Source organism: Onychostruthus taczanowskii, unplaced genomic scaffold (assembly GCF_017590055.1).
Source record: "Onychostruthus taczanowskii isolate IOZ18803 unplaced genomic scaffold, ASM1759005v1 scaffold191, whole genome shotgun sequence".
Classification (NCBI taxonomy): domain Eukaryota; kingdom Metazoa; phylum Chordata; class Aves; order Passeriformes; family Passeridae; genus Onychostruthus; species Onychostruthus taczanowskii.
The window spans coordinates 121,535-147,891 of NW_024499140.1; the positions used below are offsets into that span (position 1 = coordinate 121,535).

The 26,357-nt window shown below is 36.5% G+C and overlaps 1 protein-coding gene across 19 annotated transcripts in view; it reads left to right on the forward strand.

The window, feature by feature from the left end:
• AFDN (afadin, adherens junction formation factor) overlaps window positions 1–26,357 on the forward strand; it is a 116,350-nt gene that overhangs the window by 76,601 nt on the left and 13,392 nt on the right. For 10 of the 19 annotated variants that reach the window (XM_041402087.1, XM_041402083.1, XM_041402086.1 and 7 more), the window contains 7 exons: window positions 16,837–16,902; window positions 17,061–17,134; window positions 17,635–17,753; window positions 18,796–18,990; window positions 19,257–19,348; window positions 19,784–19,972; window positions 22,583–23,605. In XM_041402087.1, coding sequence (XP_041258021.1) covers window positions 16,837–16,902; window positions 17,061–17,134; window positions 17,635–17,753; window positions 18,796–18,990; window positions 19,257–19,348; window positions 19,784–19,972; window positions 22,583–23,605 — 1,758 coding nt within the window. Of the gene's footprint in view, window positions 1–16,836; window positions 16,903–17,060; window positions 17,135–17,634; window positions 17,754–18,795; window positions 18,991–19,256; window positions 19,349–19,783; window positions 19,973–22,582; window positions 23,606–25,405; window positions 25,442–26,357 lie in introns of all 19 variants that reach the window. The other 9 variants (XM_041402090.1, XM_041402077.1, XM_041402076.1 and 6 more) reach the window with 3 other exon arrangements.

Sequence of the window (26,357 nt, forward strand, 5' to 3'; positions counted from 1 at the left end):
CACTTTACTCTGAAATCTTAATTTCTCATCTAGAGTGAAGCAGCATATTACAGGGGGAAAAGTTTCCTTTTTCATCCAACTGGCTGGCTTCTAGATGTTGATTTAACAACTGATATTTAGCTTCCATTAGCAGTATGTAAGAGTGCTACTGGTCAGTGTATAAGCTTGATCTGAAAGTTTTTTACAAGTTATTTAATGTGTTTCATGATTTCTGACATCTGTAAAAGAATACCTGATCAGTCACAGAAGGAAGAGTTTTCATCTGCACAGTTGCAGAAACATTGGTTCAGGCAGTCCTATTTTATCTTACTGCTGTGTGCTGTCCTGATATTGGAATTCTGATATAAAAACAGTCATGTTTTAAATCTTGCTCTGAAATAAGCAAGAAACGGATTGTTTTAGTTTTGGTGTTTGTACAATAGAAACTTCTGCTTAATATGAAGTAGTCAGAATGTTCATTGTATAGAAATGATCTTATGCATTGTTTGAAACAAGTTGCTGTAGTAGTTAAGTAGGATTATTTTCAAGAGGTTCAAAGTTGCTTACTGTGAGTAATTATCAGTGTGTTTTTCCTGTAATAGGCTTCATTAAAAAAAATAGTAAAGAAGAATACAAAGAATACACAAGCATTAATTTTCTCAGTCTGGTCAGAGCAGAACAGCTTAGAGAATTGAGTGAGTGTGACTGAGAAGCTAGCAAGGGTTGGTGCATTTTTTCTTTCTATTCCTTAGATTGTTGACATTTACTAGCATATTTTTCTACATGTCTCAAGTAGTATATCTTTTAGCAGCATAATAGTTAAAATTTTCATTTTTAACTTGAAAAAGGTGGGACGAAGTCCAACAGACTATTTGTAAAATTTTCTAAACATTAACTGGATGGAATGCCTGAAATGAGAGGGAGAGGCAAATATGAGAGTAGATTCAGATTTTTCTAAACTTTCTGATAGTAAGAGGTTGGTTATTAGGTGCTTATAAAGTTGTAGAAATGAAAGCTCATACTTTCAGAAATACCTAGTTGCTGCTGCCCTGCACAGGATCCCTGTTTGATTGCTGACCCAGTTGTGTATAATGAACTATTGGTTTCTACAGTGCTTTGAAAGGGCTGTTGCAGTAGAAAATGAAGCTGGTCAACAGGCCCTGCTCCAACCAGTGTAGGACAACCCTGAATCTGTTTAGCTTTTGTTAGGAAAACAGTTCTTTTCCTGTGATGTGACAAAGTACTTGCTTTCAGTAACGTGTGTATACCTTTGCATGTCAGTGCTGACCTGCCTTTCTTGTTACGGGGCTTCTCATACTTGTCACGGGCTTTGGATTGAGTTTGTTAAGATGCAGCTTGATAATATTCTAGAGGTGGGTAAAGAAAAATAATACCAATGGACTGTTTTTCTTCCTTCTACCCATTGCAAAAAAATATGTGCTTTCCTAGTAAATCTCTGTTCATATCTGAGGAAACATCTGAAAATTTTGTAATCTAATGATTGAATTTTTATTAGTTTTGAGGTTTTATTGGCTTAAAGCCTGTGCCAATTAAGAGTTTCTAATGACAAAATTCATACCTTATATAATACCTTTACATCAAATATTCCTAATTATCAAGTGATACACCTTCTCTTCTGCAATCAAAAAACAAGGATTGAAGTTGAAGCAAAGGTTGTACAAGCCGAGAAGGAATGCAACTTGCATTGAAATGCTGTGCACCTGCTTATTCTTGTGATAGAAGTATTACCTTGGGATACTAGGTGATTGCAAATGTATACATTAATGTATACATTGAGGTAATTAAAACCAAAACAAAACCTAAAGAGGTGAGTCAAGGAGTATATGAAAGTGTCAGGTCCCTGGGGAACCCTGTCTTTGATCCTCTTCCCACCCAGAGACAGGTAAAATGTTTGAGTGCGTTACTACTTTCACTTTCTAATCACAACTACTCATATTTTATTTGATGAGAAATTTTAAAGGCCTGTCAGGAGTGCCAGAGAGAGCAGAAATTCAGTGCATCACCTAATTCACCTCACTTTGGTGTTATCTGAGGCAGGACAGCCCCTCTGAGCAAACATGTAGTAAGTGCATATGCTATATGCAAACATAGGAGAGAAAACAAGTTTACTTATGAAACAGATGTTAGCTTCCAGAGCATTGTAAACAGTGTTGTGCTTGTTTGGGTTTTGTTTTGTTTTGTTAATGAATTTGGAAAATACGTAACAGCAATTTTTAAACGGAATGCTTTAAACCAATTTTTATTTTTATTTAAAATTAAAGTGTATAGTTTCATATGTGATCCAGAAGAATAACTTCTTGTTCTGCCCTTTGGTAGATACTGCATGTTTTCTTACAGTAATACTCTGTAGCTTTATTAGCAAGAGCTTTTGTAATGGAATATGGAAATGTAGTTGGTAGGAGTGGTCGGGCATAGGGAACAGTGTTGCTTTTTGAGGTTGTGTGCAGACTTTGGTTGCTGTAACTCTGAAAGATGTTTTGATGTTAAAAGCTGCCAGACTCCCAACCACATTGTGGTTAAGTTTTTATGAAATCCAGATGATTTGGAAGCTGCGTGTGCATGCAGTTTACTTTAAAAATATATCACTTTTTTGGGGGCTTTCACATGTGACTTCTTAGCCATCTGTTGGCCAGCACATTACTTCCTGTTTAATTTGGAGATTTTTTTTGTCTTTAGTACAAAAGGGCTTCCTTTTTGTTTTTTCTAGCAGTTTTCAGGGTTTAATAAGTCCTCTAAAGTAAATGGAAGTCAGAACAGCATAACTGATTACGTAAGGTCTGAATATTGTATTGGTTATAGCTGGTGTTGATAAATGCTACACTGTGTCATAGCATCAAGCTCCCAGTTATCTTGATGGGTGTTTTGGAAAATCCAGCAGACTAGAGCTGGTGGTTGCTGTTGAGGGCTGGAAGAGAAGTGGAGAATTGTTTTTTGTCTTTCAAGGATCTGTAGTCCCGGAGATCAAAATGTGGTTTTCTGTTGTTGGAAGAACAGAATCCATGGTAAGTCCGTTCAGGTTTCTGTCGGGACTGTTTTCTCTGAAGTTTTACTATCCCTGTACTTTTTCCTGCTCTCTTGCCTGTTTAAACCTGCCAGTAGTTATTTGTTCATGCAGCAACTATGTAATAGAGCATGCAGTTAAATATAGTCAGATGTTAGTAGCTAACTTTCTAAAATCTAGAAAGAAAAAACTAATTTTTACCTTCTTCACATGTACTTCTGAAATTTGTGGAAGTGACTATTAATATTTAAAGTTTCAGGTGTGATTACTGTTTTACTGTGCCAGAGCATGAATAGCATGACCTGTGATCTGTTTACTTGTCATATTAGTTGGCTTTAATCCAGGTTCCTCTAAAAGTCTGTTTTCCTCTTATAAAATCTTAGTAGAAGAATTAAAATCAGTGTTCCAAGCAGTGTAAGATTTTTAATTCTCTCTAGACCCTTCTGAAAAGATCAGACCATTCAAATTCCTTGCAGTTAGGGTGTCTTATTGAACACGTTCTCCGAGGAGAGGCATTTAAATTCTGTTTAGATTCTTACTGTATGAAAGAAAGGATTCCCATGTCCCGCAAGAATGATAGAACAAGCTTTGTTGATTATCTTTGCATGCTGGTTATACTCATTAGTTTATTGTGATTTAGGTTTTTAAAGTATGGCACACTTCTACTTCTTTTTCAGTCATCTTATATCAACAGAAAATGTTACCTTAAAATACATACAAGGACCTTAAAATACATATGTATATGGCCCCACTGGCACATAAATTAGAATGTATTTTCTAGGATTTTTTAACAGGTAGTCAGACTAAGTCATGCTTACTGAAATAGTATGAGAGGTGATAAGGTGTTTCTTTTTTAATAGAAGCATTTAAAACATGAGTATGACAGTTCAGCAGTAAATAACAAACTTACTGTTCTAAAAACAATTTGTAACATCTTACCCGTAAATAATTTGCATTATTTGGCAACCTTGTTTGTTCTTAAGGATAAGTTAAATTATTCTAATTTGCTTTAATTTCTAAACTGCTGTTTGTCATTTTATATTTAGCAGTCAAGTTCAAGGTGTTAAGGAGGGTTTGAGACTACAGGAATATCAATTTCAGAGAAAAATTTTTATGAAGGTTTTTTTCTACTAATATCTTGTAGGAGATCCATGTAGAAGGAATAGGTTTAAACATTCATTTAATTATTTTTTTACCAAAATTGAAAATTATGCTTATAGTTAATTATACTGGTAACAATATACAAATGTGGATCTAACCTGTGTTTGCAAATATAGACAGTTGATAGGATTTTTTTTTACTTTGTTAGCTTTTTACATGTGTTGTAGGTCTTAAGATTTCAAATACCTCAGCATTTAAAGCCTTCCCGTGACTGTATTTTCTAAGTATTTAAGGAAATTTTCTGGTCTTTCCTTCCAGCGTGAATTACTTTAAATGTTTCAGTAATAAGATTTAAAATTTTGAGGAGGTGGTTTTTTGGGGTTGGGTTTTTTTTTTTTTTTTTTTTTTTTTTGTTGTTTGTTTGTTTGTTTTTTTTTTTTTAGCCTTCAGAAAAAGACTAAACTACTGGTGTTGCCTTAACAGGCGTCTTAGGAGGACCTTAGGGAAAATACAGTGTATAATTCTCATTTACAGAACAGATTTCTCAGTCTCACAGAAATAAAATAGTATGTAAGTTGCCAGTTTAGTTTTTATCATGAAGAAATAGCTAACTGTTGTGTAAGCAATTTGCCTGGTTTTTGTTGATTCCAAACTTCCAGCAGAGTTTTTGCTTAAATTTTGGTGCCCTGTAGATGTACAAAATTTTTTTAATGGTTTTATGTGCTGTGTAAAATCTGGAAGTTACACCATCACAGTGTGACTGTTCTTCTCAGTAGCTAGTGAGACCTCAGCTCTGCTCAAGTGGAGTGGGTTTTGTCTTATTTATTCAATCGTATTTAGATTGATACTGCAAATAGGTGACCCAGACATGTATTTTAGGCCTTCTGAAAGAAAGTGAGTTTTAAAATTCACGTGCCATTTCCTCATTGCACTAATACCCTGTGTATGCAGGCACTTTTTAGCATGCCTGCTGAAATTGCAGTGCACGTATACTGTAGCTAGAATTCCTCTACCAGGCTTCTTTAAATTCTGGCATTCTAATAATTTTGAAAATTCTGTTTAGATACAAGTTAGTACAGTTCCTCACCCCCCCCCCCCCCCCCCCCCGTCCCCCCCCCCCCCCCCCCCCCCTTAATGGAAAAGACTTTTGGAACTTAGTAAGTTCTGTATTGACTTTTTACTGTATGAGTAATAATCTCAGTTGGAGTAGGAATTTAGGTGCTTAATAGTATGTGTTAGTGTACACACTGATCCAGGATTATGTTGTATCCATCTGAAACTGCAGAGCCTGCCTTATGTGGAAGTTAATATTATGGGTGTTTTGAGTTGTAATTTATCCTTACTATAAAGGCAAGTGCCATTTCTTTGAAAAAGTGCAGACATACAGGGTGGGTTTTTTTCCATAATAAATTGCCCATTATGTCTTGCCTGTGAAGCCAAATGCAGACATAATTAAGCTGGACCATAAGATCAGAATTGACCTACTGAGGAAGAGCATCACAGGACCTGCAGTACAACTTGTTGATTTGTACATAACTCTGAGTATTATTAGTGTGTCAGTGCTCATGGAGTACTTATAGCAGGTGTAGATTAAAAAGTTAACCCTTGTTGGGTGAAATAGAGCTCAAGCAATATATTTTCCTTGAGCTCAGTGAAAGGTTTTTCCTGTGAAACAAAAGAGAAGTGGGATCGAACAGGCTTATGTTTTTAATTTATTTGTTTGAAAATTAAGAGTACCTTTAATGCATTTTTAGTATATCATGTTAAGTTGCAGCATTTACTTACCACTTTTGTATATAAAATCTTGTATATAAAATCTTTTGCATTTACTTACCACTTTTCCCATTTCGTGAGAGTAAGAGTAAAGTAAGTTAGGAACTGTTGAATACTTGATTCCGATCTTAGAATTAAAAATGTTAGGCCAGTTGCATTCTTGGAGTGAGAGAAATCACGCTGTTGTAAATTTATATATTTCTGTTTAGCACAGAAGATGCTCTAGAGCTCTTTGTGTCGTTGTACCCGCTTTCCATGCTGAACACTGCTAAAATACCCATACAACTACATATGCACAAGAGTACAGTACAGTATAATTTATTAATGCTATTTCAGGATGTCCACTTCAGAACAGCCTGAATTGTCCTGTGAGAAGCACATTTAGAAGATGAGAGTATATTCACTTGCTTGCTTTGTGTGCAAGTTAATCTTGATTGCAAACATTATTTTATTAAAAAGTAACAAGTAACCCTTATTCCATTAAAAATAACCACAAAACTCTTCAGTGTTTTCTCTTTACTCCCTTAGGGGTTTCTTGTAAGCATAGCATTCTGATAGACCAGACATAAAGTTTCTAGGTCATCGGAAGTTTCAGATGTTGGATGTACGGCTGCCAATCTACCTTGTTTTTCTCATCTGTATGACACTTCTCATCTGTTTTTCCTACTCAGTGCAATTTAAAGCTACTGTGGAATTGGTCATAGCAGCTAAATTCTTAGTTTTCTTTACTTGTTGAATAATGTTGATTATCACCAATGTTTGAATTTATGGTGCTTGTTTTGTTTAACTGGAAATATTTTGCACACTTGCGACAGTACTTTGTCTAGCTCCAGAAACATTTGGGTTTTGGCCCCTGACGTGGAGGAGTTTATGAGAGGGGAAAGCAAAAGTATGTTGTATGTAGAGTATGGGTCAGTTTTAAAATTCTTTTAAAGTCAGGGTACAACATGACTCAGTGCAGCTGTAACCACAGCTAACGGATCAGTTTTAGATACAGTAGGCTGGTTCACCTCATTTATACTTGAAAAGTATTTTCTCTAATGATGACAGATTTCCGAAGTGTCTGCATTGGTCTTGAGGCAACACAGGCCTTAGCTTTCTCTGACAAAGTGGGTTTTTTCAAGTCCAGAAATTTTGCCCTTGCTAGAGGTGGGACCCTAGCAAGCTACAAATTTGGCCTTTCACCTGTCTTTGGGCCCACAGCAAGTAGTTCAGCAAGTGTTAGACATAGTATGTGAGTACCTAAAGAAGATAAAATACATACACATCCAGATTACAACCTAAAGAGCGCATGCAGCTTTATGGAATGTGGATGTTTGGGTAGTCAAAAACCTTCACTTTTTCCTCCTAGAGAGTGAATTTGTAAATTTGCTGCATAGTTTAGTAAACTGTTATTTTTTAAAATGCTTACAAGCTTGGATTATTTAATTGCTTCTAGACTAATTACTTACCATGGCAGTCAGAGTGAGACTTGATTCTGTTCCACAAACTTGCTTTTAAGGATGTTTATTACAACTTGCAGAGAGCTTCTGTGGAAGTTTAAGAGTCTGGAATCAGGAATTAGCCTTGATAAAAATCAGTGAAATCTGCTCTGGGTGTAGGCAGATAAAAGGCCTGATGGCTGGTATCAGGCTTGATAAGCTACGTTTCTATGCTATTTTCTTTAAACACATTTTATTTGCAGTACTGTATTCAACTGTTTAATTTTTATAAAATACCACAGAAACTCAAGTGACTTGGAAAAACTGTCAGCTCTAAAGCATTATGAGACATCCCAGATACCTTTAGTAAGGTATATTTGTATATGTGTGCACACATATATGTGATACCTACATTATTAAAATAAAATCTTATTTCATGTTTGCATAAATATGAAGAATTTAGGAAAATCTTGAAAATTACTTATTTTAAAAGATGTATGCTTATGTGAACTACTGAAATGTTTTGACATACAGTCTTCATACCTGAAGACACTTAAATTGGAGCCTTACTTAAAAAGGTTGGTGACTGTATGACACTTTCCTGGATTCAAAGTATAACTGGGGAGTGAAGATACTTTCAGTTCAGGAACACTTTTTCATTTTACTCTTTATGTGAAATGTGAAACCATTTACATATATATGTACTTAAAACAGAAATGTACATTTCTGTATTGAAAGATCATTAGGAAGACAGTCTGACATTTTATGGAAATTAAAGTCATCTTTTATATTAAAACTTTTTTAATATTAGAACATCGAACAGTTTTTAAAAAATTTGTTATTGAAGGGTATTTTTTCATCAGGTGTGATTTTGCCAGTCTTCATTGGAAGCTGTTCATTGCTTTAGTTTTATCAGAGTGATAAAAAAAAGTATATAAGCTCAACAGGTGTGGGCAAAAGAGGCTTGAGAACAAGTAATGACAAGATCTTTCTGTAAACTGTCTGGAGCAGCACCAGTTTGGTTAGGTGCTATACTGCAGATCTGCTCTGCAGATGCATAGTTTTTCCTTAATTTCACCTGCAATTGCTTAATACAATTCTCCTGCTATTTTTAAAAACTGTAAAAGTGTTTTTATAATAGTTTTTGTAGTTCTAGTTCTTACTATAGGTATTGAAATAACCAGGTCATTTTACAGGTCTCCTAAAACTGCAAGAATATTGCTAAACTCACAGAAACTACAGCTGGTTTGTGATCCACCTATGTTGGCTGGGGGCATGGGAGTAGTTCAACTGTTAAGAGGTTAGCACCTGGTCAACAGATGGACCTTCACTCCCTCTCATTCTTTAGACTGGCATAGTGGTGGGGCTGTGTGGTGTCTCAGCACCTCCAAGCCATCATTCTGCAGGTGGCAGATCCCCATAAGCATGTCACAGCATGAGTGGCTCACCTGGGAATGAAGCTGCATGTTGATTCTCACTAGAAGGAGCTGGCTGTTGTTTTCACCATGCCTTTATGGCTGCTTGTCCTGGCAAATACCTGATGGGAAGGAGGAGCAAGCAAAATTTCTTATGCTTGCTTTTAATGCTTCTGTGGTGACTCACCAGCTCATGGGTAGCTGTGGTGCTGCCATTAAGAAGTCTGTTGGATATTCCTGGTATTCAAACTGTGACTTTTCTATACAGTTGTACTGTGTGGTGTGTTCTGATTTTATGGCCAACAGAATGTATGTGAGCCAAAGTTTACTGTGTCTGTTACTGACAAGGAAGTTTTATAAAACTCATCTTGTGACATAGCAACACTAGCAATAAATACTCTGAATAAATCTGTCATGTTTGTTAATTTGTTACTGTGGTACTTTTGTACATTCTCGATTTTACATCCTCCTGATGTAGGAGCAGCAGGTTTTTTTTGCATCACTGTAGTTTATCTTGTTTTTTCTTCATTGGTCTGAATACTCTATAGAAGTAGCCATGATGGTTTGTTTTGGTAAGGTGTTCTTTAATGCTGCTTTTTCTATTTTCACAGTTTTCATAGTGATATTTTTAAGCAAATGCAGTATTTCCAAATATGAATACTTAGCAAGCACTTTTAGTTGAGAAGAATATATGTGTGTCCATGTACAAGAGCACATGTGTTAGAATATACTAATGTTATTTATGTATGTTCAGAAAAAGTTATCTCTCAGGTGAGATTTTAATGTCAGCTTTAATTGTTAGATTTTAATGGGTTTTTTGTTGGCTCCAGTCTGTCTGAGTTAATTCCTCTCCAAGATAAATAGTGTTTTTTCAAAAAAGAACTGGAAGCTCTTGCTGCAGTTCCAGCTGGTTAGCTGTTCTCTTCTCCAGTCTCTGGTGATATTTTCAGGTGAAGTTAGATTTGTGTGGATGCTGCAACTCATGGCCTGTCAACAGTACTGATAGGAAACTCAACAATCATCGTCAGCCAAATGCCTAATAAACTTTCTCTGTGTTTTATGTCCTTGGTTTTTTTTTTCATTTTCCTTTGTTTTTTTTTTTTAAATTTTATGTATAGCCTTAGGTTGTAATTTTAGACTCCATCTTGTAAGATTTTTCTGTTCTGTGATAAAAACTATTTCAAACTAGCCTGCCTTGTTAAAAATGAAGCTACTCCTCTTTTCTAAAAGCCTCCCTATCTTCCTTCAGTCCAGCTTTAAATATTGTCACACCCTGCATGGCACCACACAGATGAGATAAAGATAGTGCTAAGGAAAATGGAACTCCTGGTGGGTTTTAATCTCTGGATTTATTGACAATGTTTCATTCATACCTCAGTTTTTCATTTATCCTCTTGACTTGTACCTCCTTTTAGTCTATCTCGGTAAGGGAGGACTCCTTGTTCATTTTGTTTTTACATGGTAGTTTGGTCACTTAAAACATCTTCCCATACATTTTCTTCATTTAGGTTTAGAATAATGACCCAAGTTACCATTCTAGCAGACATCTGTATGCAGAAGTGTCCTGTGTTTATTTTTACCTCCCAAGTAGGATTAGAAAATCTTTTAGAATTCCAGTTAATAAAATTCCAGTTAAATGGAAAAGTTGTCCTTTATCATAAAATTCCAACCTGTAAACCACAGCAAATTTAGGATTAATTATTCTCATACTCTGACTAAACTCCAAGTGCATGACAAACTTGCAAGTACAACATGTTAACATCTTTCAACTTGTGCTCTTTTAAAACTTTTAATTACTTCTTAAGATAAGTGTGAGATGATTAGAAAATCTTTATACAGGTATTGCATCTCATGCAAATGTGTGGCTTCATCTTGGCTACTGGATTTTATGGCTTGCCTCAGTTTCCCACATGTGTTGGCTTTCTGCATCTTAAAGATGAATAAGCCCAAGCATGAAGAAGATCATTTTCAAGAATCTTTCCATGCTTTGCCTCAGAGACCTAATAAACCTTTCTGAGAAAAAGGGGGGCAGGAACACAACATTTTTATCCCATTGTGCAATTACAGGAGTAAAAGTGTGTTGTGCTTTTTAGCCAGATGCATTTTCATCAACTCTGCATGTGTCATTCATCTCCATCCCTTGCTAAAGTTAGGATTTTTTTTACATTTAGAAGGGGAATGGGTGGGACTTGGCAAAATTGGGAAGTGTCTTTTCAGTGCGTTTGCCATGCAACCATTCAGAAGCTTAAAATAAAGACATTTTCCACTCTGTAGTTTACTTCTCTGTGCGGGAACCTACATGTATGTGGATGTTTGTTTTGCAGTTGTTTTGGGGCTCTGCTCCCACTATAATACAGTTGTTTTGTATACACTACACAGAGCTGTTTGAAAAGTCAATAGGTGAGCTATAGTAGGATTTAGGAATTTCAAATGGTTTAAGTTGTTGTGTTGAAAATAACATTCACCAAATAAAGGAATCAACCTTCCTTAATGATCTAGGCCCCTCCTAGCAACCTCCTTTCCTGCACTGTTATGAACAGTGTGTAAACAATTTAGGGAAGCTGATTAAGTTGAAAACAAAGCTTGTATTTGGGAGGAGTGGAACTGGAGATGGGGATCAGCTGAGTCTCCAGCCAGGTCTGTCATGGGACCTGCCACAACACAGTAGTGCCTGCACAGCTCCAAGTGTGAGACAGCATGGAAGCAGACAGGTGGGTTTCTTCCTGGCACTCTTGTGTAAGTGCACTGCTACTGTCACTGTAATTATTACTATAGGATTTTTTAAAATGCTAAATGTGTGGATAGTGCTTCACTTCTGGCCTCCAAACTAGTTCTCTCTGCTTTATGCACTTTGCGTATAAAGGTTTTTGTGTATTGATTATTTAACTGGATTGTAAAAGCACAGAATGGAGGTGTTTCTCATATTGCAGCTTAGGTCTGATGTACTTCAGGTATCAGCATTTTTAAATAGCATATTCCTTTCTTCAGTCCCCAGTTCACTATTTGTTGAATTCTGTTCAGCTAATATCTTCCTTTATAGAACTTTTTTTTCTCCCTAGGGTTCTGTTTTGGCTATGCATTGTAAAAGTAGATAAGTCTTCAGAGTAATGTTATAGTCAGTTCACTTCAGGAATATTGTCACCCAGGTGAACTGAAGCAGCAGTAGTAGTTTAGTGGGTTTTTTCCTTAAATTATTACTCATAGGGGGGAGGATTTCCCAAATTTTTCCTCCAAAGGGTATCTTTTACTTTCTGCAAGGATTGCAGGAAAAAGTTGCACGAAGTGTGAAAGAAAATGGGTAGATTGGTAGCACTAGAAAGTGTGGTACAGTGGATGAGGGTTTTTTAAATGTCGAATATCTTATATTATTTTTTGAAAAATAAAGGTTTTTGTGATTTTGTATTTGGTTATGTATATTTGAGAAAATATGCTGTAGGTTTCAGCATGTTAATCTCGGGGAAATGGAATAAGCCATCTCTTTATGCTGACTGCATTCTTGCTTTCCATAGTCATCTGACTCCTTTAGAGTTGTGTTCTTCTGTTTGGACTAAAAGCCAAATGGATACACATGCTTCTGGTATTAACGACTGCAGAAAATAAAATTAAGTGAAAAGAAGATTTATCATACTTTTGTTACTGATACACACATGTTATTGCTCTATTTGTGGGGGAATACTTTTAATTATGTTGACCTTCACATTCCTTTGAAAGAAAAGCAGTTTAATGAGTAGTTGACAAAGAAATTTGTTTTATTGTAAAGCCAGTAAATGAAAACAGGAAAACCCATGTGGAGTGTATGAGAATTTTATTTACTTTGGAGTTTAGTATGGGTGACAACACATTAAGAACCTTTTAGTGTTTTCTAAAAATTGTATATTTCTTTCTAATGCAGCCTTCTGGAAGGTAGAACCAAAGCAAAATCAAGTCTGTTTCAGTAGAAATTAGGAATTTGGACTCAAGTTACTGTAAAGCTTAGGGTAAAAGTTGAAGGGAAGGTGATGAGTTGATTTTAAGGTATTTAGTGAGAAGTCTTCCCAAGCTTGTACATGTATATCATTAGAAACATGCTACATGACATGTGAATTAGAGGAGAATCTCACTGGTCCTAATAAGACATGAGTAGATGTGGTAACTGATAAAGATTTTTTTTTTAATGTAATCTGAACAGAGATTTATTTTAAAACAATTGTTGCGCTTTCAAAACGCATTAGTTTTGTATTTAAGTGAGATGACCTGGAGCTAATGCATCTGCTCATAACTACCCTTGAAAGAACTGGAAAGAGATTGACAAACTGCATAGACATCATAAAAACATTGGAAAAGAAGCAATGAAGAGTAAAATGCCAGCTCCTTTGAATCATAATGAAAAATTACTGTCAGGGTTAGAGTATAGGCACAGTTAGAGCAAAAATCCAACTGATACAGTATCTTCCAGCTGTGGTGCCTTTAGCCAATGAATATACCAAAAGTGTAAGATCTTTCTCTCCTGTGAGGAAAGGCTGGGTGAATTGGGATTGTTCAGCCAGAAGTAAAAGCCCCAGAGTAGCCTAATTGTGGCCTTCCAATACCTAAAGGGGGCCAGCCAGCTAGCTGCAGAGGGACTTGTTAGAAGGGCAAGACAAGGGGGAATGGCTTTAAACTGAAAAAGAGTAAGTTTAGATTAGATGGTCAAAAGAAATTCTTTACTGTGAGAGTGGTGATGGATTGGAACTGGTTACTCAGCTAAGTGGTGGATGCCCCATCCCTGGAAGTATTCAACGCCAAACTGAATGGGGCTCTGATCAACCCAGTCTAGTGGAAGGTGTCCCTGTCTGTGTAAAGGGGGTTGGAGCTAGAGGGTCTTTAAGTTTCTTTTCAACCCAAACTATTCTATGGTTCATCCTGGTTTCTAGCTTTCTGTAATTTCAGAGTGCATTGCATTTGGGGGGGGGGAGGGGTGGGGTATGGTTGGATGTTTGGTTTTTTTCTCTAAAGCCTCAAAGAGCCCTACTGAGAATCTTGGATTCTGTTTAGACTTCGGCATCTTTCATCAGTCTTGTTCCTGGCTATTTCCCAATTTATTTATGAAATCTTACGGAAAATGTTTTGCAGAGTGGAGGTTGGTTGCATTTTGTTTGTGTTTTACTATTTGAAGCATGCTAGATGTGGTAGGAGAAGTAAGAAAGTGTTTGCTACTGGCTGATCAGAGAGGTGATAAATAATTCTATCAGTGCAACTTATAATTCCATTGGCCTTCAATTCCTTGATTGTTGCTGAGCTGAGGAGCCCATGTGTTCTCTCAAGAAAAGTATTCCATGTTTCTGAGGATTCTTGTTATCACCTGAACCTTGTGGTTCTGTTAGTGTCATTTTGTAAGGGAGTAATTAGAATTTTAAGCAGTTTTCTAAATGTGACCGTTTTAGATTTTTAGTGACCATGGTGATTTTTGCTTTGTTCTTTTCTGTTCTGCTGGCTTCCAGATTTCTGAGCTGATATAAGATAGCTCTGAAAACAGTGACTAAAACTTAGGAGTTAAAGTCGGTTTAGAAACAACTCTTATGGGTATTTGTGCAATTGAAAATATTTATTTCATCATTATCTGCAAACCAATATAAGCCACATATAATGGGCTTATACAGAAGGTTTCAACTTTGTTTAATGTGCCTAGGAGTCATAATCAATCATGAGAAGGGTGATGTATATGGATGAATATAGTGTCTGATGCAAATAAATGAGTACCAAAAATGCATAATTAATGTGTGCACTGTTTTAATTGGCAGTGCTCTTCCAGAGGTTTGCTTGTTTTTACCTAATCATTGATGAGACAGATCTTTGTCTGAATTTCTGGACCTAAGAGGAAGAGATTCCTGTTAGCACCCTTTGAAGTTAGGACTGAATAAAAATGCTGTGAATTCTGGGTGACTTCAGAGGAATCTAGTTATCCTTGGTCAGTGGCCAGCAAGAAAAGCTGGTGTTTGGTTCCTGCAATGACAGATGTAATACATCAGGTTATAACTGCAAGGGTGGGTGAGTGAGTTGCTGTTGATTCTTTTGCCCTTTGGAATTCAAGGTGCTTGTCTTCAGGTATACTTAGTGGCTGGAAACAGAGGAAGGGACATATAAACATTGTCATTTAATTTTCAGTTCCCAGCCAGGGAACGTGGTAACTGGTTCTGCCCACAGTGCCCTGATGGGAACCAGCACCTTAGAAGGTTGAAACATTACTTCACATTTGAATTTGAACCAGTGAAGTGCATCTTCACCCCATTATTGCTCCAGTGTTCAGCATAGTGTGATCCATCTGCAACTCTTGGTTTTGACTTATTTGATGAATCTTCTATTTGGTACATTTAGTTACATTATTGTTATTTGCCCTTTTTTTGGAACATGTAGGAGCATGGTAAACAGCACATACATTTAGGGCTCCTCTGCAAACTTCTGTTCCTTGTGAAAACTAACAGCTTTTGATTTATTATTGAATAATATTAAATCAAAATTTTTTAATACACAAGGACAAGTTCGTTCTTATTGAAAGTCTTGAACAGTTCCTGCTAAAAGATCTTGTGATGTCCATCTTGGAAGTCTAGGTGTTCAGCTAGAACATCCTTCCTTATATACATCTTGGTCACTTGGGGGAAAAGCAAAGAGATTTGTGAAGGATGATTTCATTTTCCATTACATTTATCTAGCTGTCTTCTGACTTGTGTTTCTCATAACTTTAGCCAATTTTTCTGGTATAAAGTTAAAATTATTCTGCAGTTATGGCAATGTTTCCTTAGAGCTTAAAAAAAAACCCAAAAAGGAACTAAACTCTCTTAATTTCTTTGTATTCTTTCTAGATAAAGAAAGTATCCGTATTTCAGTTATTTTTTGCATTTTTCCTTTTTATCCATAAGTAAGACTTAAGTAATTATTGTTAAAAATTTGGACACGTAGAATGTTCATCTGGAATCATAAGACTTGAAGGAATTATTTTGTGTAAACATTTGGGATTAACCTAAGACTTAGTGAAAATAGGTCTTTCACTTGTGTAGAGACCCATCTGTGTAACACTAGCTTTGGAATAATCTTCACCTTGGTTCTTATTTTACTCTATTATAACAATGGGAGCAATGCATGGTTTTGCTGCCAAAATGAAGGAGTTGAAAAGGAGGAGGGGGAAAAAAGGAGGAAGCTGTATGTTCAATATCAAAGCAACTTGGAGGGTTATATTTGAAAAATGATGTTACAATTAAGTCTGTGCTCTGTTGAAAACATACTTAGCACTCTCCTAAGTGACTTGCAGAGTAAAACAGCACCCTTTGCTGTAGTAGATAAATGAGCAGTAATAGTCTTACACTATAAGAGACAATTTAAAGGTTTGTGATACTAACATTTGGACTGATTTGTGTGGTGTCTTGTACATTGGAGCATGTGGATGACCCAACAGCATGGCTTCAATAGATGCTTCAATTTTTGTATCTTGGTATGTGTTTATATCTGTCTTGCAATAAGTTCATTGTTAACAGTCATTTCAAAATATACCAGAACACTTTTAAGAAAGATGCTATATGAACAAAATTGCATGGTTTTGCATTAGACTTAAGTATTGGCTCTGTCAGTTCTAAAATACTTATGTCTGCTTTACTTGTTTACGTAAAGCTAAAGGCACTCTCCGTTCCTTTACACTGGCTCTTTTACAGTCCTAATGAATGTAAAAATACATTTCTATTCCTTTTTCATGCAGTCTGCAATTTACCTTGTTTCACTGGGGTACAGTGTTCTCTTTAAAAACATAATACAAAGACGTATAATTAACATGTGTGTAGAAATGCAAATAAGTATTTCTTATTAGAAGGAGACTAGAGCAAATTCTAAAATATAAATTTTAGTTAATGTATATTTTTTATTTCAAACTTGCATTAAGACCAAAAATTCTTTGCTTCTAACAAAGCTTGCAGTTTTAATAGACCGACTATTAAATTTTTTATGACTTTAATTTAATGTATCTCTTCTCTGTGTAGTTGGTTTTTCTCCAGTTTGAAAAATATATGAAAGTAATGAGAAAGTAGAGGTTTACTTAGCCAAGTAAAATTTTGATTAAAGTTTGTGGAGTGCTTAAGAGATCAAATATAAATTAACTAAATTAATGTGTCTTTCTCTGTAGGGTGCTGGTCAAGACAAACTTGGAATATATGTCAAGTCTGTTGTGAAAGGAGGTGCTGCAGATGTGGTTAGTAATATTCTTAATCATCAAATTCAAAAGTAGTAAGAGACTTCGTAAATGCTTGAAAATCCTTTGTTTACTAGTTTGTGTGAATGATTGATTGTTTTAATGGAGATCATGTTAGCACTGGTGTATGAATTTTCTTCTCTTGAATACATATTTAGGATGGTCGTCTGGCTGCAGGAGATCAGTTGCTTAGTGTGGATGGTCGAAGTTTGGTGGGCCTGTCCCAGGAGAGGTATGGAATGCTTTCCTTGGTTGTTTTTATACAAAGAAAATGTTAGCTTAATTATGTACCAAAACGGGCAGAAGCTCATGTTTTTTACACTTTAGGCTTTGTCTTGGCATTTGATAACTGCCTATAGATAACCTTAGCAACAAGTTCAACTGTTTGTCTACTGTTTTTCTCTTCTTTTCATATGATATAGGTTATCTATATAGAAGAGATGGTGTTATACATTTGGATTTTGGTTTTGAACGTCTTTAACTCTAATTTTAAATACTTTGGCTTCTGAGCTTTGAAGCAGAAACTGGGACTAAATACTACTTGCCCGTAGGTCTTGTCTGTGTGCATAAGCCTGTCTTCTTGTCATTATCTTGTAATTTTTTTCAAAGTGATTTTAAGTATTAATCTGAAAAAGAGTGCTTTGTCAGGCAACAGATTACTGTTCATAAGGGTAACTAAGTAATACAGTGCCTAATTTAATTTTGTTTTATTTGCTCTGCCTTTTTTTGCAGGGCAGCAGAACTTATGACTAGGACAGGTTCAGTAGTAACACTAGAAGTAGCAAAACAAGGAGCAATTTACCATGGTCTGGCAACCCTGCTTAATCAGCCATCCCCAATGATGCAACGAGGTAAAGATACTAATATTGATGTTAATAACAGCTGTGTAAGTCTGGTTCCTGCATTCACAAGAATGCAGAAAATAGAAAAATTTACGGTATCTTACCAAGTAATACTATAACACTAAATCAGAAAAGAAATGTAATTGCACAGAAAAAAGGAAATTTTCTTCCTTATCAGAAATTCATCTGGTTTTAAATACCGCTTGAAATTTTCCTAGTCTAGTAATTAATAAATCCTTTGCACATGTACCTTTCAAAAGTTAATTATGCATTTAAACACAATTCTGATTTGAATTATTTTTTGTTTTAACAAATGGAATATAATTAATATAAAGGGCATTAAACTTAATGGCATTTTTTGTCCCTTTTATAAGAGCTTCTCTCCTCTCAGAATGTCTTCCTTGTAACCACAGAGTGCAGTGTAACTAGTAGGAGAGAAATAAATGTAAACAGAAATCCTGGAATGTATTTTGCCATTGAATTTCGAATTTTTTTTTTTAAACTAGAAATGGTGAAACTTATCTCCTTAAGTTTCAGTGTCTGATCATAAGAAGTTCTTGGATGGTTCTCCAATGTTTTATTTTATCATCCTACTTCAGGGTACTAACAAAAGATATATTAAAGTCCAATAAAAGATACTATTGTAAAGGAAATAATTTTGTTAATGAAGACATTTTCTACATACAGGGTAGTACCAATATAGGAAAGAATGGGTTAAAAGAGCAAATCCTTTTTATCACAGTTGACAACACCATCCCAGATGCCATATGTCTCAGTCATCCACAGACCTTTCAGTATAATGTATTTAGATTTTCCAATTGTTGCGGTATCTTGTCAGAAGTTCTTTTGAAGAATACAGATGGAGGGAATTCTGTATATTTGATAGAAGATTGGGATTGCATAATTGAAGAAAGAAAGATTTTTAAATGTAGCATTTGCTTTACTGGGAACTTAAATTTTAAATATAAGCTCAAGGTAGCTCTGGTTTGAAAAAACATATGCTAGGCAGTAGTTAAGTAAAAAGGAGAAACTACATATCCAACTGTTACAGTTTCTGACCACCATGGCTCAGGTAAACCCCGACCAAAGAGTGAAGGTTTTGAGCTGTATAACAATTCCACACAAAATGGATCACCTGAGAGTCCTCAGCTGCCATGGACAGAGTACAGTGAACCAAAGAAGCTGCCAGGGGATGACAGATTGATGAAGAACAGGGCTGATCATCGTTCCAGTCCCAATGTAGCAAGTAAGAAAAGTTATCCTTCTTTTGGGGATAGATTCCTCCTTCAGTAGTTTCAGAGGCTGTTGTATTCAAAAGAGGGTGACTTTTTAAAAATGGATTAAGTATAAAATACCAGTGTAGTGGTAACATTTGGAGCAAGCTTCTTGCTAGAACTACTCAGAGAAAAAATAGTAGTTACTTTGTGAGTACTGTTACTTTATTAAGTCTTTGTTAAGGTCTGTAAATTATTTTTAACTGTCATGTAAATGCTTCCTTTAACTTTCCAACAGATCAGCCTCCAAGCCCTGGGGGAAAGAATGCTTATGCATCTGGAACTACCACCAAAATAACCTCAGTCTCTACTGGAAATCTTTGTACAGAGGTCAGAAATGGCAACCAAAATGCTGGCTGTTAAACTTTATCTATTATAGTAGTGTCAGGGTGCTTGAGTCAAACCAGTGTCTTACTGAACTATTTGACCACAGTGCTAGTGCTTGTGACTGGGTGGGGTTTTTCTTATTACAGCTAATGAAAGGTTTGGAAAGTTTTCAATGATTTCGTTAAATTTTCTTCATGATTGTCCTTGTGATTATTTAGGTTTGTACAGTGTTGCATACTCGCTTTGAGACCATAAAAACATGAGTCATAACCTCACAGTTATATTTGATACTAGGCAACCTCTTCATCTCCTGTCCCAGATGAGTAATGCTCTTAGGAGCCAAGAGAAAATAATTGGAAAATGCATGTTTAGAACAATCTTCCATACAGATCTATATGATTAGAGAATCCTACCTTATTTTTTTTCTCCCTTTTTCAGGAGCAGGTTCTGCCACCACGACCTGAAGCTTATCCCATCCCAACACAGACCTATACTAGAGAATATTTCACATTCCCAGCTTCAAAGTCGCAGGATCGAATGGGTTCAGCTCAGAGTCAGTGGCCAAATTATGAAGAAAAACCACAGCTTCAGGCAGAAAGTAATCATTCTATCAATAATACCATGCAGGTGAGAAGTAATTTTTTTCAGTATGAGGAAACAAATCAGAAAGAAACTGTTTGCTTTCCATTCCTGGACTGCTAGAGACTTTTATCAGAATAGGAATTATCTACAACTATACCATAAGATAGGAACAACAACTATACTTTTGCCAAGATGGGCTTGGGATCAGGAACCCTATGCTTTGGGGTTTTTTTCCTTCTCATTTTGTCTTTTTTTCCCCCCTTCCTTTCACAGAATTTGTTACCATGTTCTGCAGACCTGTTATCTGGGATATTTTAATCCCCCTGTCAGAGATAATGGGGTGTAAGTGGTAGTAGGGTTCATCTTGTAAAAAGTTTTGTGGCTTTCTGAAAAGCAAACTAAATCTCCATTCTTCCAAGAAGGCTTATTTGGAAAAATGTTTGCCTGAAGGGTGTGTTGTTTAAGTGATAAAGTATTCAAATTGAAATAAAATAGTTCTTTGAGACCTATCCAGGATGTTCACTGAAACACATTCCCTGCTCCTAGTTAAAAAAAGAAATATATAATTTCATATAGTATCTATTATCAAAGTGTAGATGCATCTTGACATGGAATTAATTTACACTCATTGCACTTACAGAAATTCACATACAGTGTTGTTCTGCTCCTGTTAGTGAGAACTTCACTCAAATCCATACAGGAAATTAAACCTAGATCTACTAAATCTAGTTACTGGATGATCTTCTTTCTCTAATCCACCAGACTTAACAATATAGAGTGCCTTTTTTTTTTTTTTCCTTTCTTTTTTTGGTTCTCTTTCTTAATTAGTGATAAGAGCACAGGCTTACACCAGGCCTATCTTTTACTTTTGGAAAAGTGTTGTGTAAATTATCTTGAAATTCTGTAAGCAAAGAAAGAATTGTGTATAGGTTGCTTACACATGTATGGGCAAGTGAATTCAGTAAAAAAGTCACTTTTATTTTAGTGGTTTTTTAGTATTATAGAAATCAAGTTCTCGTTATTTGGGCTATTAAGAAAATAGATGCTTTGCTCAAAGTAGGACGGTAATTTTGAAAGGGAATGCTGCAAGTTGAAAGACTTTGGCAAAAGATACAGAAATATTTTACTGAATTTCCATGCTTAACTCTTCCACATTTCATTATTTCATCTCACTTAATCTTAGCTGGATAGTTAACATCTATGTGCTTTCTGTCAGTGATGGCAGAAGGGGGAGGCAGGTGTCTCCAGAGAATGGTTCCTACCCATTTGTCTTAACTGAATTCTATGGTAATTTTTGCCTGGATATGCATCTCTCCCCTGCCTAAAACAAGCTTTAGTGAGTAGCTTAGATGACGTGGTTAAACTGGTAAAGATGAAGCCCATCTATTAAAGTTGTTGACAGACACTGCATTTGAGATACAGCCTTAAGGCAGAAAAGGATTTTGCTAAAGCAAAATAGAATGTTTAACTCCTTATTAGCACTGAAAGTGTTAATAGTTGTTCCCTGCCAGACAATAGTTCTTTAAAGTTGAAAATTAGAAGAAAACAGAAGAAAAACTTTTACAAAAATAAAAAAAATGCACTTTAATCTTTGCAGAGAGAACTGGGCTTGTAAAAAAAAGCTGCTAAATGCCTGTTTCCTATTCTGAAGGCATTAGCAAACTTTGGCTAGGTGCGTCTTTACAGCAAATCTGCCACAAATAACTGTGTGTTCAGTTCTGTTGGACTAATGGAGCATAAAAAATACACTTGTTCCTCTCAAAGAAGGCATTCTTTAGAGGTCATGGTTAAGGTCATTGATGGAGGAAAATAAATGGAGTTTGCTCTGTTAGTTTTCTCTCAGTTGTTGATAATTGGTGCATTGTGTGTTCAGTACTTAGCAGTTCCTAACATTGGAAGTATGAATACTTGCTTCAAGAAAATCATTAACAGATTTAATAATCCTGGTTTATGGTCCAGTGTTCCTTTTCAGGTGGTTGTTCAGTGCAATGGGACCCAGAGGTTCTATAGAAAAAGACTTGGTGTTGCACTAAAGTGACAAAAATCTCAGTCCATTATACTTATGTTCCAGGAACAGGTAGAACTAGACTGCCTGCCTGGATTCTGTACCCTGAATTGTGTTAGTAATGGGAGCTTCTTGCAGGGCATCTCTCCTGTTAATGGAGGAGGGTAGGCAGAGGCGGTCTTCTCTCTGTCTCTCTCTCTGTGCAGCCTTTGTGTTTGCTTTCCCAATAGGAAACATGTTCAGTGAAACCAGTTGAAGTCTGAATGGTGGAGCTGGTATGACTGAGCCACTGCTGAGAGCTACCAGGACTCTTGTACTGACACGTGGGGGAGGGAGTGTCAGGGATAGTCCTGAGAAACTGTGCAAGCTGGGGAGGTTTTCAGCTTAAACGCCAGCTTAAATTCATCATTCCTCCCAGTCCAGTTACCAGGCAGTTCCCAGGAGCTTGCTAAGTCTTCCATCACTTGAATGAGTTAAGAAGACTGAGAAGAATATTTTATTGTTGGTTTTGGGAAACCTACTGGGTATGGAAATGGTGAATTCATTAAAAGTATTACCTTCAGTAACAAGAATGTGTTTTGTAAGCCATTTTCAAATATGTTTTAATGTGGATGAACTGTGATACACATGCCTTGCTTAATATTTTTCAGCGTGTAGCTCGTTCCCAGGAAGAGCTCAGAGACAAAGCTTTCCAGCCAGAGAGGAATCGTTCGGAAGTTGTTATACGGAAGGATGTGGAGTACATCGATCGGAAGTCAGACAGCGATCAGTGGATGAATTCGTCTGTGGATTCTAGCACATCTAGCCAGGAACACCTGAACCATTCCTCCAAACCAGTGTCGCCTGGTTCTTGTTTAACTAAAAGTGGACCTGGCCGTTGGAAAACTCCAGCCACTAGCCAGCCAACTCCAGTGGCCATTTCCCAGCCCATCAGAACAGATCTTCCCCCTCCACCACCACCTCCTCCAGTGCATTATGCTGCTGAATTTGATGAACTACAAATGGATTTGCCTCTGCCTCCACCACCTCCTCCGAATCAGATAGGAGCACAAGCATCCTCCCAGGTAGCTGCTGCTGAGCGTAAAAAAAGAGAAGAGCATCAGAGGTGGTATGAAAAGGAAAAGGCACGTTTGGAAGAAGAACGAGAAAGGAAACGTCGTGAGCAGGAGAGAAAACTGGGCCAAATGCGTTCTCAGCCACTTATTTCTGCTCAGCCTGTGGCTTCTCCTGTCTCCCTTCAACAAGTGAAATCAGAAAAGCCCTCAACTTTGCAGAGGTCTCAAGAAACAGTTATTCGAGAGCTGCAGCCCCAACAGCAGCCGCGGACTATTGAGCGGAGAGATCTGCAGTACATTACTATCAGCAAGGAAGAACTGTCCTCTGGTGATAGCCTCTCTCCAGATCCGTGGAAACGGGATGCGAAGGAGAAACTGGAGAAGCAGCAACAGATGCACATCGTGGACATGCTGAGTAAAGAGATTCAGGAACTTCAGAACAAACCTGATCGTACAGCGGAAGAAAACGACCGCCTCCGCAAACTCATGCTTGAGTGGCAGTTCCAAAAGCGACTGCAAGAATCAAAGCAAAAAGATGAAGATGATGATGAAGAGGAGGATGATGAGGTGGATACTATGCTCATCATGCAGCGACTGGAGGCAGAAAGAAGAGCAAGGGTAAAATCCTTTCTAGGAAAAAATACTGTAAATTTCTTGCTTGGTGGATTTTCATGCTTTGAGTATTTTGATGTTCTTAGAGAGTAAAAGAGAATGACACTTTCTTAAATGGCTTGAATTTTAAAATTAATAACTCAGACTGGTTTCATCAGTTAAGTAATGTATTGCAAAAGTATCAAAGCTACCTTTTATAGAATTCAATTTAGCAATTGGATTTACTTTTCTGGTTTTGGGGAGAGAAAAGTTCCCTTTGGATAAAGGTTTTTTGCCATGTACCTAGAATATGATTAGAAGGTAAAATATGGTAAAGAGGTTTGCTTGCAGAAAGGTAAGCAAAAACATTTGAAATTACAAAAATTTGTAGGAGAATCAGGAATAAAAACAGTGTGATTTCTCCCTCCCCTCCGCAATGTATTTACCTCTAAAAGTTTTTCTTTATAGTTTTGGGTCATGAACACAGACACCGAATGCATACGGTTTCCACGGAGTAGTGAGCTAAACAGACATTCCAACTTGCTGGTCTGATGTAGCTGCTACCTCTACCTTTACCACCCCTCAGTGCTGACATCAACAGTGGAGGGACCATTGCTTGAGCTGTGTGGTTTTGGGTGGTGTACACCCTGTCTAGAGCTCTGACTCCTACAGGCCTGGACTTTTCATGGTGTCCAGATTAATCAGCATCTGAGGATTGCTTACCTTAGCTTCAGTTCTGTGAAAGCTCATAATATATGTAGTAAGATAATACAACTCAATAGTATGGTGAAATTTTTAACGACTGTTGCTGGTGGCTGTTGTCTCCTCCTCTGCTAAATCTACTGTTACTGAGAAAACGTGTCTATAGGAAAATCTATTCTTTCCTGAACAACCGCATGGATTCCAAAATTATATACCAATAGCTATGCTTTTCCAGGCTTAAAAGCTAGCTCTGTAATATGTTCAGTGTCTTCTGTGTGTTTGTCTTGAAAAGTTGACTTAATTCTGTGATAAGCAGTGTTTAATTCCTGAGAAATGTTTGGACATGCTTGTTTTGACATACAGAAATAGCTAGTGACTTGAGTAGGATTTGAGTTCACGATTGTTTTGGCAGCTTCATTTCCTAAACTTCCTCTTGTCATATTTGCTGCAGTCTGCATTGCTTTCCTTTTTTTTCCCTTATGCTTAACTTTATTGCTGTGTAAAACAATCGATACCTCAAACTTGGAAACTGAAGAAAGAAAAAGCTAAATATGTATTCGGCAAACAGGTTTCCCTAAAGTCCAGCATTGCTAACAGGACATTTGTGGCACATAGCCAGTTATCTGTGGGCATAAAAATTCATGTAGAACTGCCATTATACTAAACAGTGACTTAAAAGTTTTACTGTGGCAAGGCTAAGAAACCCACATGTTAATTAAAAAAAAAAAACAAACCCAGTTGTATTGCATAACAATATTAGTCTTCTCTGGAAGTGCTGGCTTTAAAACACTGTGCATGAAGTTCTTCCAGCTTTTTGGAACATTTTGAAATGAAAAAATAACAGTTGTCTTGAACTGAATTCATGTTTTAATTTTGATTACATTTTGCTTTTAGAGATGCAGTTAAGTAGCATCTTTGTGGATCTACTGAGGTGTTGCATGAGTGATAAACATTTTGGATTATTTGTTTTAATTTCTGTATTTCACATTTATGTCCATTCAGTTCCTCATTCTAAAGCAGCCAACTAAACAAATAAAAGAAAATGCTTTTGAAATATCACATATCTAACCTATCTTTATTTACAGTCTGCATCTTTCTTTTTTTCCCCTTTCTTACTACCTGCAGCAGACTGCTGTGCCAGCAATCTCTGTTCTAGATTTGGTATGTTTGTTTCTTTCTCTTCAATATCTCTTTCCCATTTCAGTTCCTTATTATTATTAACAGTCCTATGTGCTTTGGATGGTGATTTGGCATCTTTGGGTGTTCAGAGATCATTATGAATACTGTAAGCAGTAAGTTAACTGCAAGCATGCATTTGAATGTTTTCAGATATAGTGATCCTTTCCCTCTGTTTCCTTCCTCTTAGATGTTGTGTTCTGCTTGCAGACTTGATTTGTTTGTTACAGCAGTGGTCTAACATAAAACTGTACCTGCTGATTGGTGCAATTTTGTTTACAAAATCTTACTAATAACTTTGAATGAACAGGCTGTGAGGTAAGATTGCTTCCTTTCACTTTCACACCCGTGCAGGTTTTAGAAGAGCTCTAAGAACACTTCTTTTACAGTTTGAAGGGAAATGGTATTGAGAGCCTAATAATACAGCATACTTCTTCAGCACATGTGGACACCCTGTTGTTTGCAGGTGTTACAGGTGTTTGGTTTTGGCATCAACACAAAAATGGACTGTAAACTCAGAAATCACTTCCAAACTGATATTTCCAAGTTGGTTGCATAAGCATGCAATCATTAAGTTACCATATAATTTCAGTTTCAATTGGTTAATACTATTCTCTTGCACCTAAAACATGGTAGGCTTTCAAACTGGAGCAGTAATTGCTATGACTCCAGCTAATTTTGTATTTTATTGCACTCATTGGACATGGAGAAGGAGTTTTGTAGTCTTCCAGAGCAGAAATACATTCCCTTCAAAGTAAATTTCTGTGTAATTAGTCTACCAGTTTTAAAGAAAGGGGATGTTAGTAAAATTTAGTTTGTGCTGCTTGGAAAAACTGTCAATGTGTCGGTTCAAAATATGGATTTGGATATTCAGCACTGCCTTATGAAAATCACATTTTAA